The sequence below is a fragment of the Salvelinus fontinalis genome, chromosome 24 (assembly GCF_029448725.1).
Source record: "Salvelinus fontinalis isolate EN_2023a chromosome 24, ASM2944872v1, whole genome shotgun sequence".
Classification (NCBI taxonomy): Eukaryota; Metazoa; Chordata; class Actinopteri; order Salmoniformes; family Salmonidae; genus Salvelinus; species Salvelinus fontinalis.
Window position 1 is genome coordinate 41,405,072 of NC_074688.1, and position 18,435 is coordinate 41,423,506.

Consider the following 18,435-nt stretch of genomic DNA (forward strand, 5'->3'; position numbering starts at 1 on the left):
CCAGATTTTGGACCACACAACCACTCCACTGAATAGCAGGCTAGTGATTGCTTTGCAATGCTTGCAGTTAGCCACTGATTCCTTCCAAACCACTCATTGTTGAATTTACAACTTGCTGCGTGATGTTTATGTGCAATGGCCGATGAGCACCGATACGTTTTATCTATAATTTCTCGTCATTATTTCTCTTCATTGACAAGGATTAAAAAGGATTTGCCAGTATATTGTCGACATGATTCATGATGATGACTGCAAGTGGTCTGTGGTCACCACCTGCAGAACCACTCCTTTATTGGGGGTGTCTTGCTAATTGCCTATAATTTACACCTTTTGTCTATTCCATTTGCACAACAGCATGTGAAATGTATTGTCAATCAGTGTTGCTTCCTAAGTGGACAGTTTGATTTCACAGAAGTGTGATTGACTTGGAGTTACATTGTGTTGTTTAAGTGTTCCCTTTATTTTTTTGAGCAGTGTATGTAACGGATGTGAAATGGCTAGCTAGTTAGCGGGTACGCGCTAGTAGCGTTTCAATCAGTTACGTCACTTGCTCTGAAACCTAGATGTAGTGTTGCCCCTTGCTCTGCAAGGCCTGTGGCCTTTGGAGCGATGTGTAACGATGCTTCGTGGGCGACCATTGTTGTGTGCCGAAGTTCCCTGGTTCGCGCCTGTATCGGGGCGAGGGGACGGTTTAAAGTTATACTGTTACATTGATGCTGTTGACCCGGATCACTGGTTGCTGCGGAAAAGGAGGAGGTCGAAAGGGGGGTGAGTGTAACGGATGTGAAATGGCTAGCTAGTTAGCGGGTGCGCGCTAGTAGCGTTTCAATCAGTTACGTCACTTGCTCTGAAACCTAGATGTAGTGTTGCCCCTTGCTCTGCAAGGCTTTTGTGGAGCGATGGGTAACGACGCTTCGTGGGTGACTGTTGTTGATGTGTGCAGAAGGTCCCTGGTTCGCGCCCGTGTCGGGGCGAGGGGACGGTTTAAAGTTATACTGTTACACACATATATATATATATATATATATATATATATATATATATATATATATATATATATATATATATATATATATATATATATATATATATATGCTCTACTGAGCAGTGTGTATATATATATATATATATATATATATATATATATATATACTTAAACAACACAATGTAACATCAAGTCAATCACACTTCTGTGAAATCAAACTGTCCACTTAGGAAGCAACACTGATTGACAATAAATAGCAATTTTAAAAAATTATATATATATATATCGGCTTTTTTTGGACCTCCAATAATCGGTATTGGTGTTGATAAATCATCAGTCGACCTCTAATTGAGAGGGTGGGTGGACTTGTCTGTTTGGATGCAAGACTCATCAGCAGAGTTTAGCACACATCATTCCCCACGCTAGGCTGTAGCCTAGCATAAATATGTACCGGGGCCTAAGGTGGTTATTTTGAGTTTGGCCGAGAGGAGTTTCTTGATAAAGGATTTATGGCTGTATAGTAGGACACACACTTGGTAGCCTCAGTGTCCCGAGGCATGCTCTGCACCTCTGGAAACCTCACTGTCCACCTCAAAGTCAGACGGGTCACTAGGCAAGCGTTCTAAACACGTAGGTCACTCCCTCTATAGACAGTTTCTCTAAGTAGGTCCTGGCCTTTAGATGACGAAACCACCAATCTGATGTTTGGTTGTACAGTTGTACTTTCTACGATAGTTCAATGTTCAATTTCCACATACTTTGTTATATCATTTAGGTTCGGCTACACACACAGTTCTTGTTCCATGTTTTAAATGTACTGTATTCCTGGTTGGACAGTGAAATAATAATATGTGGACCATTTCAAATGGATTGGATAGCGCTTCACTCACATTGTCAAGGGTAACTCCCTTCCAGCTCACTTTGGTGTGGAGTGGGGATTCTGTTCACTTCACTGTCATTCAATATGTACTCTGCTGTCGATAGCATTAATGTACCATTAATAGCATTAACCTACAGTATATTTACAGACCATTCCACAGCCTGTGGGCGGAAAATGTATTCACAGTTTCCCTGTTTTAACAACAGAGCAGCTATTAACCGCTACTAGGGTTTTTGCTGGCCTCAACTCTGCCAACGGCTCTGGTAGCCCAGTTGTACTCAGTAGACTGCTCTCTATTTAAAGGTTCTCCACTCGGCATTTAGCAGACACACTCATGTGGAACATTTTACAAGAACTGCATTGAAGTGAGAAGCTAAGTTACGATCAAAGGGATTTTTTTTTATCAGTCAGAAATACATTGTTATATTATACATTATTATACTAATCTGAAATTGGATTTTTCTTATGAAACAGCAGAAGGGTGAATGTTGTAGAGACACTAGACAGTGAAACATAAGGACGAGTGTTTTATTTTGATTTCCCACTGAAAGAGAAAGAGGCCACTGAGGATGTCCCTGGAACTGTCCTAAAATTTCAACCCTCACTCGTATCACATACTCACTCCTGTGTGTGTGTGTGTGTGTGTGTGTGGGAGAGAGAAGGATATTATGTCCATGAGGAGAGAGACCTTGCATGCTCAGTCATCTCTTTGCCTTCGCCAGTTGTGTTGGAGGTAGGTAGGTATGTATACCCAGGTGTAGAGTTGTCTCCCGGAGGAGAGAGGGAGGGAGGGCTCAGTTAGGGACACCTGAAGGAGAGAGTAAAAAGACCCCCTGGAGGGCTATAGTACATAGAGATGATGTCATTGTTATTATACATTATGTAGGCATCATGGTAAACTTACCCTGTGAGATGAGAGGAGCCCTGACAAGACCCCTGGGTCCAGATGTCCTAAAGGCCCTTCCTCTCAGACCAACACCTACCTGGTTTCTCCCCTAGCCAGGTGAGTAGTTAGAGTACGGGGAATTGAAGGTAGCCTACCTATAGCCGACTACACAGGTCCCATCTGCACTTGTAGAATGCCGCCCTGTCTGTTTGAGGATTGAGACAGATCTCACCTGTATAGGGTTGCCCAGTTGAGAGAGTATTGGAGAGATGGACCTGAGCCCAGCTCTACCAACCAGAGGTCCAGTCCCTACTGGTCTGTCTCACCTGTATAGGGTTGCTCAGGTGAGTAGAATCACAATGGAGGTGGAACCCAGCCCACCACACACCTCCCCTCGAGGCCCAAGTGTTCTGGGAGAGATCTATGAGAGTGTGTGATCTGACTCTGGGCCCAGTTCACTCCAAAGGTCAACGTCATAGTGTGCCTTCTGTTCTCTCTCTCTCCATACACTTTATCTGCCATAAGGGACTGTATTAACCATTGGGGGACTCACTCTTATGGGACCTCTGTTGCCATGCTCACTGAGCTGTTAGAGTAGCACCGTTAGCAGGTAGGAAAGTAATAGTGTTATTTTGGTTGGTTAAGGTATAGTGTAAATGAAGGGAAATTCCACCTAATGGAATTACTCTGACTCTTTTTTTTTTCACTTTAAAATCTATGCCAAACAAAAAACATTGATTTCAAAGTTTAACAAACCATACAACTCTATGCACAAGGACTACTTTTAACAATTTCCACCAAAAAATGTCCAAAATGAATTTAAAGCTGCACTATGCAGAAATCGCTCCGCCATTTCCTGTTTGCAAAAATTCCAATACTTTGCCTAATTTCAGTTTGTGACAAAACAAGCACTCAGTGTAGAGAACCATTGTACCATCTGAACTACTGTGATGTCTTTTCCAGATCCACAAATATTTTCAGCTGTTTGAAGCCGGTGTACAAAACCCTTAAAAAGATTGGACCCTTTAAAAAAAAAAAAACATTCCGCTAAAATGACATCCCCAAATCTAACTGCCTGTAGCTCAGAACTTGAAGCAAGGATAAGCATATTCTTGGTACCATTTGAAAGGAAACACTTTGAAGTGTGTGGTAATGTGAAATTATTGTAGGAGAATATAACACAGATCTGGTAAAAGATAATACAAAGAAAAAAACATGTGTTTTTATTTATTTTCCCATCGTGAAAGGCAAGAGAAAGGCCATTATCTGACTTTGGACTCTAGGCGCACTTTAGATTTTGGCCACTAGAAGGCAGCAGTGTATGTGCAAAGTTTTAGACTGATCCAATCAACCATTGCATTTCTCTTCAAAATGTTGTATCGAGTCTGTGCCGATCCCGAACTTTGGTGACGGATTCCGGTAAAATCTCTCAGGTTTTTATGCAACCACGTATTTCAAAAACTCTTTATATATCTGCTCCGATTTAATATTAAAATATGTCTGCAGAAAGAATGGAGTGTCAGCTATGATATGACACATTGACTTTTGGAAAAAATCTATTTTTCTTATCAAACTACAGTGAAGTGAATTTACACCCGGTAACGGAACTACACCATGGGTCTCTGATCTGTACTACACAGAAATGAATAATTACAGATGTTTCACACGTTTGGACATCACAGTGCGGCACAGTAGAGTGCAGTACAATACAGCAGAGCATAGGGTAGAGTACAATGTACTGCACTCTACTTTTCTTTACTGTATTGGACTGTACTCTATGCTCTGCTCACTGTACTGAAGGGAGGACAGTAGCAGGTGACCCAACCGGTTTGTGACTTATGATTTCCCATTGTAGCCAATTCAGTTGCAGTAATTCACTTACCAATTTTGTAACTCAATTACAAGTTTTAATCACTTAATTAATAAACACAATTGATATCAGTAAAATCACTAAGACTAATCGGTAGGTCGACCATTACTTGTTACGTCTGTGAAGTGAGGGAGAAAAATGTTAATATCTTCCAGATATGTGGGTTTTTTGGTAATGGGATTTCAAGGCAATATTTCTTAGACTTACAGACGGTAAACAATTTATCCAAAACAAATTAAACAAATTATGTGTTTATTAGTTGGCAGGGGTCTTTAATTCAACATTACTGTGTTTTAATGTATTTCTGAAACCTTTAAGACTTTATCTGGTAGATGTTGTCGAAGACCCCTTTCCCATCTGTTTATCCAGAAATCAAAGCCTTTATTTATGCCTCATTTTTAAGATGGAACGTTTTAGAAACATTTATCTTTGCCTTTAATTTCCCCAAAATATAGACTCTTTGCTTTCATTTGACACCCAATTTGATATCCTCCTATGAACTTCCCATGTTGGTGCTCATGGGTCCTTTTACATGGACATGTCCTGAAGCTGCTGAGATTGAGATCTAGGAAACGGTTGTTTTTTCCTGGAACAACAAGGCTTTCTCTTGGTCTGTTCCTTGTACAACAGGGCTTTCTCTGGGTTTGTTCCTTGTACAACAAGGCTTTCTCTTGGTCTGTTCCTTGTACAACAGGGCTTTCTCTTGGTCTGTTCCTTGTACAACAGGGCTTTCTCTGGGTTTGTTCCTTGTACAACAGGGCTTTCTCTTGGTCTGTTCCTTGTACGACAGGGCTTTCTCTTGGTCTGTTCCTTGTACAACAGGGCTTTCTCTTGATCTGTTCCTTGTACAACAGGGCTTTCTCTTGATCAGTTCCTTGTACAACAGGGCTTTCTCTTGGTCTGTTCCTTGTACAACAGGGCTTTCTCTGTTTGTTCCTTGTACAACAGGGCTTTCTCTGTTTGTTCCTTGTACAACAGGGCTTTCTATGTTTGTTCCTTGTACAACAGGGCTTTCTCTTTATCTGTTCCTTGTACAACAGGGCTTTCTCTTGATCTGTTCCTTGTACAACAGGGCTTTCTCTGGGTTTGAACACTTGACTCACTGTTCTAGACTTGATTCAGTGCCTCTCCACCCTTTCTTGCCCCCTTCCCCTTTGTCAGCCTCTCTTCCCCTTTGTCAGCCTCTCTTCCCCTTTGTCAGCCTCTCTTCCCCTTTGTCAGCCTCTCTTCCCCTTTGTCAGCCTCTCTTCCCCTTTGTCAGCCTCTCTTCCCCTTTGTCAGCCTCTCTTCCCCTTTGTCAGCCTCTCTTCCCCTTTGTCAGCCTCTCTTCCCCTACGTCAGCCTCTCTTCCCCTACGTCAGCCTCTCTTCCCCTACGTCAGCCTCTCTTCCCCTACGTCAGCCTCTCTTCCCCTACGTCAGCCTCTCTTCCCCTACGTCAGCCTCTCTTCCCCTACGTCAGCCTCTCTTCCCCTACGTCAGCCTCTCTTTCTTAATTTCCTCTCCCTTCTCTACCTCTACTCTCCCTACCTCCTTCACCTATCTCTCTCTTCTGTCTCCCAGTAGTGTGAGTTTTTGCTTCACAGTTTGACTCTGTCCTGGCTTCCCCTCACTTAATCTATCGAGCACCGAGTGGCTTGTCAGACAGAGATGCATGGCCTAACCTAAGAGAGATCACTGGGACTGAGAAATGAACACAGTGGAGCTATAAATCTCAGACTGCTCTCTCATGTCTCTGTTTTGGTCCCTGGTAAAGGTATGGTCCCAGTCTATGGGTGTCTCTCAATAGTCTAACCTTTCTTCCTCTCTTCATTTCCTTCACCCACAACTAATCTGAGAAGTGGACAGGTGAAAGTACAGGTAGGGCTTCCTTCTGCCATATTGTGCTTCCGCTCCCCTCGTGTCCAGATCAGTGCCCGTATTGAGATGTAGCCTACCCAGAATGCATGTTGTGGAATTTAACCCTAGCATTAAAGGGAGTTAGAAGCACTGTTGCTCTGTTTAATAAGTACACACTTTAAACCTGGGATGTTGAATGCATGTACACTAGGTCTTTGTTAAGCTGCCTATTGTAATAAAGTGACTGTAAAGGCACTCTGATAACAGTAAAGGCACTCTAAGGAAAGGGGAAGGGGATACCTAGTCAGTTGTACAACTTCATGCATTCAACTGAAATGTGTCGGTATCTGTAAGGAAAAGTTGAATCAGCTGCTCAGATTTTCCAGGTGGTATTACAGGTAGGGTGGGGTATTCCAGGTGGTATTCCAGGTAGGGTGGGGTATTCCAGGTGGTATTACAGGTAGGGTGGGGTATTCCAGGTGGTATTACAGGTAGGGTGGGGTATTACAGGTGGTATTACAGGTAGGGTGGGGTAGTCCAGGTGGTATTACAGGTAGGGTGGGGTATTCCAGGTTGTATTCCAGGTAGGGTGTGGTATTACAGGTAAGGTGGGGTATTCCAGGTGGTATTACAGGTAGGGTGGGGTATTACAGGTAGGGTGGGGTATTCCAGGTGGTATTACAGGTAGGGTGGGGTATTACAGGTGGTATTACAGGTAGGGTGGGGTATTCCAGGTGGTATTCCAGGTAGGGTGGGGTATTCCAGGTAGGGTGGGGTATTCCAGGTGGTATTCCAGGTAGGGTGGGGTATTCCAGGTAGGGTGGGGTATTCCAGGTAGGGTGGGGTATTCCAGGTGGTATTACAGGTAGGGTGGGGTATTCCAGGTGGTATTACAGGTAGGGTGGGGTATTCCAGGTGGTATTACAGGTAGGGTGGGGTATTCCAGGTGGTATTACAGGTAGGGTGGGGTATTCCAGGTGGTATTACAGGTAGGGTGGGGTATTCCAGGTGGTATTCCAGGTAGGGTGGGGTATTCCAGGTGGTATTACAGGTAGGGTGGGGTATTCCAGGTGGTATTCCAGGTAGGGTGGGGTATTCCAGGCAGTATTCCAGGTAGGGTGGGGTATTCCAGGCGGTATTACAGGTAGGGTGGCGTATTCCAGGCGGTATTACAGGTAGGGTGGGGTATTACAGGTAGGGTGGGGTATTCCAGGTGGTATTACAGGTAGGGTGGGGTATTCCAGGTGGTATTACAGGTAGGGTGGGGTGTTCCAGGTGGTATTACAGGTAGGGTGGGGTATTCCAGGTGGTATTACAGGTAGGGTGGGGTATTCCAGGTAGGGTGGGGTATTCCAGGTGGTATTACAGGTAGGGTGGGGTATTCCAGGTGGTATTACAGGTAGGGTGGGGTATTCCAGGTAGGGTGGGGTATTCCAGGTGGTATTACAGGTAGGGTGGGGTATTCCAGGTGGTATTACAGGTAGGGTGGGGTATTACAGGTGGTATTACAGGTAGGGTGGGGTATTCCAGGCGGTATTACAGGTAGGGTGGGGTATTCCAGGTGGTATTCCAGGTAGGGTGGGGTATTCCAGGTGGTATTACAGGTAGGGTGGGGTATTCCAGGCGGTATTCCAGGTAGGGTGGGGTATTCCAGGCGGTATTACAGGTAGGGTGGGGTATTCCAGGCGGTATTACAGGTAGGGTGGGGTATTACAGGTAGGGTGGGGTATTCCAGGTGGTATTACAGGTAGGGTGGGGTATTCCAGGTGGTATTACAGGTAGGGTGGGGTATTCCAGGTAGGGTGGGGTATTCCAGGTGGTATTACAGGTATGGTGGGGTAGTCCAGGTGGTATTACAGGTAGGGTGGGGTATTCCAGGTGGTATTACAGGTAGGGTGGGGTATTACAGGTGGTATTACAGGTAGGGTGGGGTATTCCAGGTGGTATTACAGGTAAGGTGGGGTATTCCAGGTGGTATTACAGGTAGGGTGGGGTATTCCAGGTGGTATTACAGGTAGGGTGGGGTATTCCAGGTGGTATTACAGGTAGGGTGGGGTATTCCAGGTAGGGTGGGGTATTCCAGGTGGTATTACAGGTATGGTGGGGTAGTCCAGGTGGTATTACAGGTAGGGTGGGGTATTCCAGGTGGTATTACAGGTAGGGTGGGGTATTACAGGTGGTATTACAGGTGGGGTGGGGTATTCCAGGTGGTATTACAGGTAAGGTGGGGTATTCCAGGTGGTATTCCAGGTAGGGTGGGGTATTCCAGGTGGTATTACAGGTAGGGTGGGGTATTCCAGGTGGTATTACAGGTAGGGTGGGGTATTCCAGGTAGGGTGGGGTATTCCAGGTGGTATTACAGGTAGGGTGGGGTATTCCAGGTGGTATTACAGGTAGGGTGGGGTATTCCAGGTGGTATTACAGGTAGGGTGGGGTATTCCAGGTGGTATTCCAGGTAGGGTGGGGTATTCCAGGTGGTATTACAGGTAGGGTGGGGTATTCCAGGTGGTATTCCAGGTAGGGTGGGGTATTCCAGGTGGTATTACAGGTAGGGTGGGGTGTTCCAGGTGGTATTACAGGTAGGGTGGGGTATTCCAGGTGGTATTACAGGTAGGGTGGGGTATTCCAGGTGGTATTACAGGTAGGGTGGGGTATTCCAGGTAGGGTGGGGTATTCCAGGTGGTATTACAGGTAGGGTGGGGTATTCCAGTTAGGGTGGGGTATTCCAGGTGGTATTACAGGTAGGGTGGGGTATTCCAGGTGGTATTACAGGTAGGGTGGGGTGTTCCAGGTGGTATTACAGGTAGGGTGTGGTATTACAGGTAGGGTGGGGTATTCCAGGTGGTATTACAGGTAGGGTGGGGTATTCCAGGTAGGGTGGGGTATTCCAGGTGGTATTACAGGTAGGGTAGGGTATTCCAGGTGGTATTACAGGTAGGGTAGGGTATTCCAGGTGGTATTACAGGTAGGGTGGGGTATTCCAGGTGGTATTACAGGTAGGGTGGGGTATTCCAGGTGGTATTACAGGTAGGGTGGGGTATTCCAGGTGGTATTACAGGTAGGGTGGGGTATTCCAGGTGGTATTACAGGTAGGGTGGGGTATTACAGGTAGGGTGGGGTGTTCCAGGTGGTATTACAGGTAGGGTGGGGTGTTCCAGGTGGTATTACAGGTAGGGTGGGGTGTTCCAGGTGGTATTACAGGTAGGGTGGGGTATTCCAGGTGGTATTACAGGTACGGTGGGGTATTCCAGGTAGGGTGGGGTATTCCAGGTGGTATTACAGGTAGGGTGGGGTATTACAGGTAGGGTGGGGTGTTCCAGGTGGTATTACAGGTAGGGTGGGGTATTCCAGGTGGTATTACAGGTAGGGTGGGGTGTTCCAGGTGGTATTACAGGTAGGGTGGGGTGTTCCAGGTGGTATTACAGGTAGGGTGGGGTATTCCAGGTGGTATTACAGGTAGGGTGGGGTGTTCCAGGTGGTATTACAGGTAGGGTGGGGTGTTCCAGGTGGTATTACAGGTAGGGTGGGGTATTCCAGGTGGTATTACAGGTAGGGTGGGGTATTACAGGTAGGGTGGGGTATTTTCCTTGGGTTTTCATGGTGTCACTCTAACCGTTTAAAGTCTGGGGAAACACAAAGGCCTGGTGTTCTGCCACACAGTGTTTACGGCCAAATAGCATTCCAGTTTGCTCAGATTTTTGGTTAATTCTCTCTCTTTATTGCTATATATATATGTATATATATACTCTCTCTCACACACACCACACACACACCACACACACACACACACACACACACACACACACACACACACACACACACACACACACACACACTACCGTTCAAAAGTTTGGGGTCACTTACAAATTTCCTTGTTTTTGAAAGAAAAGCTTTTTTTTGGTCCATTTAAAATAACATCAAATTGATCAGAAATACAGTGTAAACATTGTTAATGTTGTCAATGACTATTGTAGCTGGAAATGGCAGATAAAAAAATGGAATATCTACATAGGCGTACAGAGGCCCATTATCAGCAACCATCACTCCTGTGTTCCAATGGCACGTTGTGCTAGCCTTTTAAAATTATAAACTTGGAATAGTTATTTGATGCCTGGTCCCGTGTGGCTCAGTTGGTAGAGCATGGCGCTTGCAACGCCAGAGTTGTGGGTTCAATTCCCACGGGGGGACCAGGGTTCAATTCCCACGGGGGGACCACGATGAATATGTATGAACTTTCCAATGTGTAAGTCGCTCTGGATAAGAGCGTCTGCTAAATGACTTAACTGTAACTTAACTGATCATTAGAAAACCCCTTTTGCAATTGTGTTAGCACAGCTGAAAACTGTTGTCCTGATTTAAAGAAGCAATTTAACTGGCCTCCTTTAGACTAGTTGAGTATCTGGAGCATCAGCATTTGTGGGTCCGATTACAGCCTCAAAATGACCAGAAACAAAGACTTTCTTCTGAAACTTGTCAGTCTATTCTTGTTCTGATAAATGAAGGCTAATCCATGTGAGAAATTTGCCAAGAATCTGAAGATGTGTGTACTACTCCCTTCACAGAACAGTGCAAACTGGCCCTAACCATAATAGAAAGAGTGGGAGGCCCCGGTGCACAACTGAGCAAGAGGACAAGTGCGTTAGTGTCTAGTTTGAGAAACAGATGCCTCACAAGTCCTCAACTGGCAGCTTCATTAAATAGTACCCGCAAAACACCAATCTCAACGTCAACATTGAAGAGGCAACTCCGGGATGCTGGCCTTCTAGACAGAGTTGGGGGGGAAAAATTAAGATGGGGAAATGAACAGACACTGGACAGAGGAACTCTGCCTTTCCAGCTACAATAGTCATTTACAACAATAACAATGTTTACACTTTATTTTTGATCGATTTGAAGTTATTTTAATGGACAAAAAAATTGCTTTTCTTTAAATAACAAGGACATTTCTAAGTGACCCAAACTTTTGAACGGTAGTTTGTGTGTTTGTTTATATGAACTCATTAAAAAAAAGAAACGTCCTTTCACTGTCAACTGCGTTAATTTTCAGCAAACTTAACATGTGTAAATATTTGTATGAACATAAGATTCAACAACTGAGAAATAAACTGAACAAGTTCCACAGACATGTGACTAACATAAATGGAATAATGTGTCCCTGAACAAAGGGGGGGGGGGTCAAAATCAAAAGTAACAGTCAGTATCTGGTGTGGCCACCAGCTGCACAAAGTACTGCAGCGCATCGCCTCCTCATGGACTGCACCAGATTTGCCAGTTCTTACTGTGAGATGTTACCCCACTCTTCCACCAAGGCATCTGCAAGTTCCCGGACATTTCTGTGGGGAATGGCCCTAGCCCTCACCCTCCGATCCAACAGGTCCCAGACGTGCTCAATGGGATTGAGATCCGGGCTCTTCGCTGGCCATGGCAGAACACTGACATTTCTGTCTTGCAGGAAATCATGCACAGAACAAGCAGTATGGCTGGTAGCATTGTCATGCTGTAGGGTCATGTCAGGATGAGCCTGCAGGAAGGGTACCACATGAGGGAGGAGGATATCTTCCCTATAACGCACTGCGTTGAGATTGCCTGCAATGACAACAAGCTCAGTCCAATGATGCTGTAACACACCGCCCCAGACCATGACGGACCCTCCACCTCCAAATCGATCCCGCTCCAGAGTACAGGCCTCAGTGTAACGCTCATTCCTTCGACGATAAAGGCGAATCCGACCATCACGCCTGGTGAGTCAAAACCGCGACTCGTCAGTGAAGAGCACTTTTTGCCAGTCCTGTCTGGTCCAGCGTCGGTGGGTTTGTGCCAATAGGTGCCGTTGTTGCCGGTGATGTCTGGTGAGGACCTGCCTTACAACAAGCCTACAAGCCCTCAGTCCAGCCTCTCTCAGCCTATTGCGGACAGTCTGAGCACTGATGGAGGGATTGTGCGTTCCTGGTGTAACTCGGCAGTTTTTGTTGCCACCCTGTACCTGTCCTGCAGATGTTGGTACACGTGGTCTGCCACTGTGAGGACGATCAGCTGTCCGTCCTGTCTCCCTGTAGCGCTGTTTAAGGCGTCTCACAGTACGGACATTGCAATTTATTGCCCTGGCCACATCTGCAGTCCTCATGCCCCTTGCAGCATGCCTAAGGCACGTTCACGCAGATGAGCACGGACCCTGGGCATCTTTCTTTTGGTGTTTTTCAGAGTCAGTAGAAAGGCCTCTTTAGTGTCCTAAGTTTTCATAACTGTGACCTTAATTGCCTACCCTATGTAAGCTGTTAGTGTCTTAATGACCATTCCACAGGTGCATGTTCATTAATTGTTTATGGTTCATTGAACAAGCATGGGAAACAGTATGTAAAACCCTTTACAATGAAGATCTGCGAAGTTATTTGGATTTTTACAAATTATCTTTTGAAGACAGGGTCCTGAAAAAGGTCTGTTTCTTTTTTTGCTGAGTTTGTGTGTGTGTGTGTGTGTGTGTGAGCTCTGTGACGACATACTGTGGAGTATCACACCTGACTATCAATTAACGATGGCAATGCCAGAATACACATTCTGAACCAATACAGAACACCCTCACGCATTCAGAGAAGATCAGTTTGCTTGTTCAAATCCATTTATAGGTGTGTATTAAATCTAAATGTTTGTATCATAGACGGCTTTCTGTTTAGCTTCAACTCCAGATGGCTCTGTGAGAACATCCTGGCACATTAAGACTGTTTTCTCTCTCTTTCCCTCTGTCTTTCTCCTCCCTTCTCTCTGTTCCTCAGTCGTGTACGAGCATCGCTCGCGTCTAGAGAAGTCTCTGCAGAAGGAACGTGTGGAACACAAGAAGGCCAAAGAGGGTGAGGGAGACAAACGGCAGCCAATATTATCTACATTACTACATGAAGTACTTTAATCCTCAACTATACACTCTTTACAACCATGGTGATTCCATCATGTCTTCCCCTTTTGTCTCCAACAGATTATCTGGTGTATAAACTTGAAGCCCAACAGTCACTGAACAAGGAGAAGGTAGGCCTTAGTCCCCAACTCTAGTACTCGTGATAGAAAGTGATTCAACATTAATGTGCCCATCTGTTTAGTGGGACTGTTAACTTCTACTTGGTCACAATCCCGGATCTGGGAGCACCCCCATCAGTAAAAAAGCTGACTAGCATAGCCTAGCATAGCGTCACAAGTAAATACTAGCATCTAAATATAATTAAATCACAAGTCCAAGACACCAGATGAAAGATACACATCTTGTGAATCCAGCCATCAATTCTAATTTTTAAAATGTTTTACAGGGAAGACACAATATGTATTTCTATTAGCTAACCACGATAGCAAAAGACACAACTTGTTTTTCTCCACCATTTTTTTCCTGCATAGGTAGCTATCACAATTTCGACCAAATAAAGATAGAAATAGTCACTAACCAAGAAACAACTTCATCAGATGACAGTCATAACATATTTATTGTATAGCATATGTTTTGTTAGAAAAATTTGCATATTTCAGGTATAAATCATAGTTTTACATTGCAGCCGCCATCACAACTCTCACCAAAGCAACTAGAATAACTACAGAGACCAACGTGAATTACCTAAATACTCATCATAAAACATTTATGAAAAATACACAGCGTACAGCAAATGAAAGACAAAGATCTTGTGAATCCAGCCAATATTTCAGTTTTTTTAAGTGTTTTACAGCGAAAACACAATATAGCATTATATTAGCTTACTACAATAGCCAACCACACAACAGCATTGATTCAAGCCAACAATAGCGATAACGAATAAACCAGCAAAATATATACATTTTTTCACTAACCTTCTCAAACTTCTTCAGATGACAGTCCTATAACATCATATTACACAATACATGTAGAGTTTGTTCAAAAATGTGCATATTTAGCGGCACAAATCGTGGTTATACAATGAGAATAGTAGCCAAGCTGCCAACAAAATGTCGGGAGAAATCTTGGGAGAGGCACCTAATCTAATCATTAACTAATCATAAACTTGACAAAAAAATACAGGTTGGACAGCAAATGAAAGATACATTAGTTCTTAATGCAACCGCTGTGTTAGATTTTTAAAATTAACGTTACTACGACATACAGCGTGCGTTAAAGCGAGACCGCACCGAAATTAATGGCGGAATAGGAGTTTTACATTTTTCAACAGAACAACGAATTAACATCATAAATAGTTCTTACTTTTTGATGAGCTTTCATCAGAATCTTGGCCAAGTTGTCCTTTGTCCAGAAGAATCGTTGCTCGGTTGTTGATTGTCGCCTTCGACTTTGGAATTAGCAGTAAACATTAGCCATGTGGCGAAGACGTGCCCAACTCACTATAACGCAGCACAAAAAAAATTCCGAAAATCGCAATATACTGATGTAAAATGATATAACTCGGTTTAAAATAACTACATTATGACGTTCTTAACACCTATATCGAATAAAATCAGAGCCGGATATATCTAAGGCCTATAACGGGAGCTTTCCAGAACGCCATCCTGAGGTCTGTCTTGCGTCATGGCGAATGTTGAAAAGAGTGCACCCCCGGTTCCAAGAGCCCTTATATGGCCTCAGATCTGCCTAGCAACTCCATTCTAATTCTCACTATTTGCTGACATCTAGGGGAAGGCGTATGCAGTGCAGGTCGACCAATAGAAGACATGCAAATTAATAAACTGACCCTAGAACAGCCTGCCTGATTTCAGATTTCTCATTTCCTCACAGGAAGTTTGCTCCAACTTTAGTTATGTTTTACTCACAGATATAATTAAAACGGTTTTAGAAACTAGAGAGTGTTTTCTATCCAATAGTAATAATAATATGCATATTGTACGAGCAAGAATTGAGTATGAGGCAGTTTAATTTGGGAACAAAATTTTTACAAAGTGAAAACAGCACCCCCTATTGAGAAAAGGTTTTAAATGATTCTGTCTGACTGCCAACATCTCTCCAGACTGAGGAGCAGTTGTGTTTTAATGGTTTTATTAGGTCAGCGGCACTGATGTCACTTCCTGCTGTGGGCTGAAATGCCTCTGATTTGGTTGGGGGATTGTAAATGTTGTTGATGTTAAAGGAGGAGTGGAGACTGGGATTGTAAATGTTGTTGATGTTAAAGGAGGAGTGGAGACTGGGATTGTAAATGTTTTTGATATTATTAAAGGAGGAGTGGACACGGGGATTCTAAATGTTTTTGATATTATTAAAGGAGGAGTGGACACTGGGATTGTAAATGTTTTTGATATTAAAGGAGGAGTGGACACTGGGATTGTAAATGTTTTTGATATTAAAGGAGGAGTGGACACGGTGATTGTAAGTGTTTGTCGTTTGTTAAACAGCAGGACTCCAGCAGCAGATTGAACTCTTTACATGGGCAGCACCAGATGCTGAAGGTCAGAAGGAACACACACACACACACACACACACACACACACACACACACACACACACACACACACACACACACACACACACACACACACACACACACACACACACACACACACACACACTGACCCACGCTCTGGCCTTGTTGTTTTAGAAGCAGCATGAGGACCTGAAGAAGCAGCACTATGACCTGCAGGAGCAGCATCAGATTCAGGGAGACGAACACGGCAAGGCCTTGGACGAACACAAGGACCGCTTCGACAAACTACAGCAGACCAAAGAGATGGAAGCCTCCAAACTCAAAGGTGCAGACACACACGAGGACTACAGTAAATACTAGCATGCCTTTGTCTCCCTCTCCTGACTTTGAGCGGTGTTGCAGTTTGGAGTGGACGCACGATACAATGGCATAATAACATTGTAATAAGTATGGTACATGGTGTGTTTGTGTAATTACTGTAGAGAATGTGTATAATCTGCGAGAGGAGAATAGGCAGCTGAGGAAAGCTCACCGGGACATCCATGTCCAGCTGCAGGATGCACGGGTGAGTCCTGGGAATTAGTGCTGAGCGATTAACCGACATGTCATTTTTGGGTGGGGTTGACCAACATCGGTTCAATTACTTGAATTACATTTTTATGTAACTATTTTTTTGTCAAATGTGCCGTTCCTCTAGAGAGAAATCAAATCATTCACGAGATAATTCAACTTTATAACTATGACATGCTGGGCTGAAGGGAGTTGTAGGTTTCATTAAACAAATATTCATCCTAGTTCAGCGCAGAAAAGTCTTAATTAACAACAACAACCTTAATCGATAGCGCCATTTTTTTTCCCTGCTCGCGACACGGGTCAGAGAGGAAGAGGCGACGCGAGAGGTTTCACTCTCGACAGTTTGTCCAAAATAATCCCAATGCGTTTCTTATTTTGGACCTAAACTTGTTTCCTGCTTTCCCACCTTTGGGACAACGACTCTCATTGTTAAGGCGGGGAGAAATGAGCATTTTTTTTTATTTATTTTTTATTTAAAAAAAAAATGTACTCCCTTTTTCGCCCCAATTTCGTGGTATTCAATTGTTAGTAATTACTATCTTGTCTTATCGTTACAACTCCCGTACGGGCTCGGGAGAGACGAAGGTCTATTATCTATTTTGAAGAACTAGTAAAATGATTTTGTCAGACAGCTCTGCAGCATTCTTAGGCAGGCTAGCTAAATAGGATGACTAAAGTATGGCGAGAAGATGGCTGGCTGCTACTGCCTGAGATGAAAAAAGTAATAAACACAACTGCTACACAACTATTGATGTTGTCGTGACTTGACATTAATCTGAAGACTGTTTTTTTATCTAATTACCTAAATATGTTTAATTGTTACCCGATTCCAATGAATCATGTAACAACCACTAGAGCGGTTCTTTAAAGAGTTAGCATCTCCCAAATTAAACTCTTAAAGGTATGTACCTATCACATCTAATAACAGTGCTTATTAATTATTACCTCATATCATCATTCTGAACCGTTGTAACCTCTTTGCATCTGCAAAAACCTGAGCCTTAGGATTCAGTACTACACAAATTGGTTTAATTATTTATTTACTAGCTAACTAAATGGTGACGCAGGATAAACACACACACTTAACACATTAAAACAGATCTCTAGCGGACTGACGACAATATGGCTGCTTGTTACAGAAGAGATGGAGAGAGAGAGGGACAGAGACACTTAACGTTGGTACATGTTGAAACTACTCTCACTTATAGTACTCATATACTTTACACACGAACCGCCTCCTTCTTTCAGTAAGAAATCACAAATGTATTTACGTGAAATGCCTTGGTTTCTCTCGGTGGACAGGGCCGCCTTGGAAAAGGGTTTGGGCCTTTTCACAGCAAGCTTGTAAAGGCTCTGATTCTCCAAAAATGGTTACAACAAGTCTTCTATTGTTGTCCTTCTTTGTAGTTGTCCGGTATCCGGTGACTTGTTGTGTAGTCCTGAACAGAACTACAGAGTTTGTTTTCCTTCCATTCGCTCCTGAAGATGCTTCTTTGAAGATAGGCTAGCCAGCCGTGTCGATGGTTCTCAGTGGGGTGATGAGAAGTAGCGTAATACGACGGTTTGAGCAGGGTAGTAGAGTGGTACCACTTAAATTCGCTTTTCTAGATACTTTACTTAGGACCGCTAATCAACCGTACCAGTGATTGTCCGCGAGGTGAGTTTATCGTCTCTACCTCGTGTTGAGATTCACAGTTCAAACCACTTTTAACGTGTAGCAGCAGTTTTACGTCTCTCTGGTCTGATATGTTGATTCTAACCCGTCGTTTTATACAATTTGTTCAAAAGGGCGGTTCCGTCAGGCGACACGCTCTCTGACCTCACTCAGGGGCGTGACTTGTCACTGTGCAAAGTTTATGTTAAAACAATTCTCTCTTATGGCTCCTAAAATCACATCTCTCTTAACAAAAACACTTTCATAATTGTTCATATTATATGCACAACGCATAGGATGGACACTTCATACATGTAGTGCATATACTTTCCAAGTTACAGTATTTCCTGTATAACATTTTTAATGACATCA

General features: G+C 43.8%; 1 protein-coding gene across 6 annotated transcripts in view; it reads left to right on the top strand.

Annotated features, from left to right (window-relative positions):
• The window catches only part of LOC129822449 (Golgi integral membrane protein 4-like), a 31,798-nt gene that overhangs the window by 2,203 nt on the left and 11,160 nt on the right, over window positions 1-18,435 (top strand). For 5 of the 6 annotated variants that reach the window (XM_055880734.1, XM_055880737.1, XM_055880738.1 and 2 more), the window contains exons 2-6: window positions 13,230-13,304; window positions 13,427-13,476; window positions 15,808-15,861; window positions 16,011-16,161; window positions 16,319-16,401. In XM_055880734.1, coding sequence (XP_055736709.1) covers window positions 13,230-13,304; window positions 13,427-13,476; window positions 15,808-15,861; window positions 16,011-16,161; window positions 16,319-16,401 — 413 coding nt within the window. The remainder of the gene's footprint in view (window positions 1-13,229; window positions 13,305-13,426; window positions 13,477-15,807; window positions 15,862-16,010; window positions 16,162-16,318; window positions 16,402-18,435) is intronic. The other variant, XM_055880735.1, reaches the window with a different exon arrangement.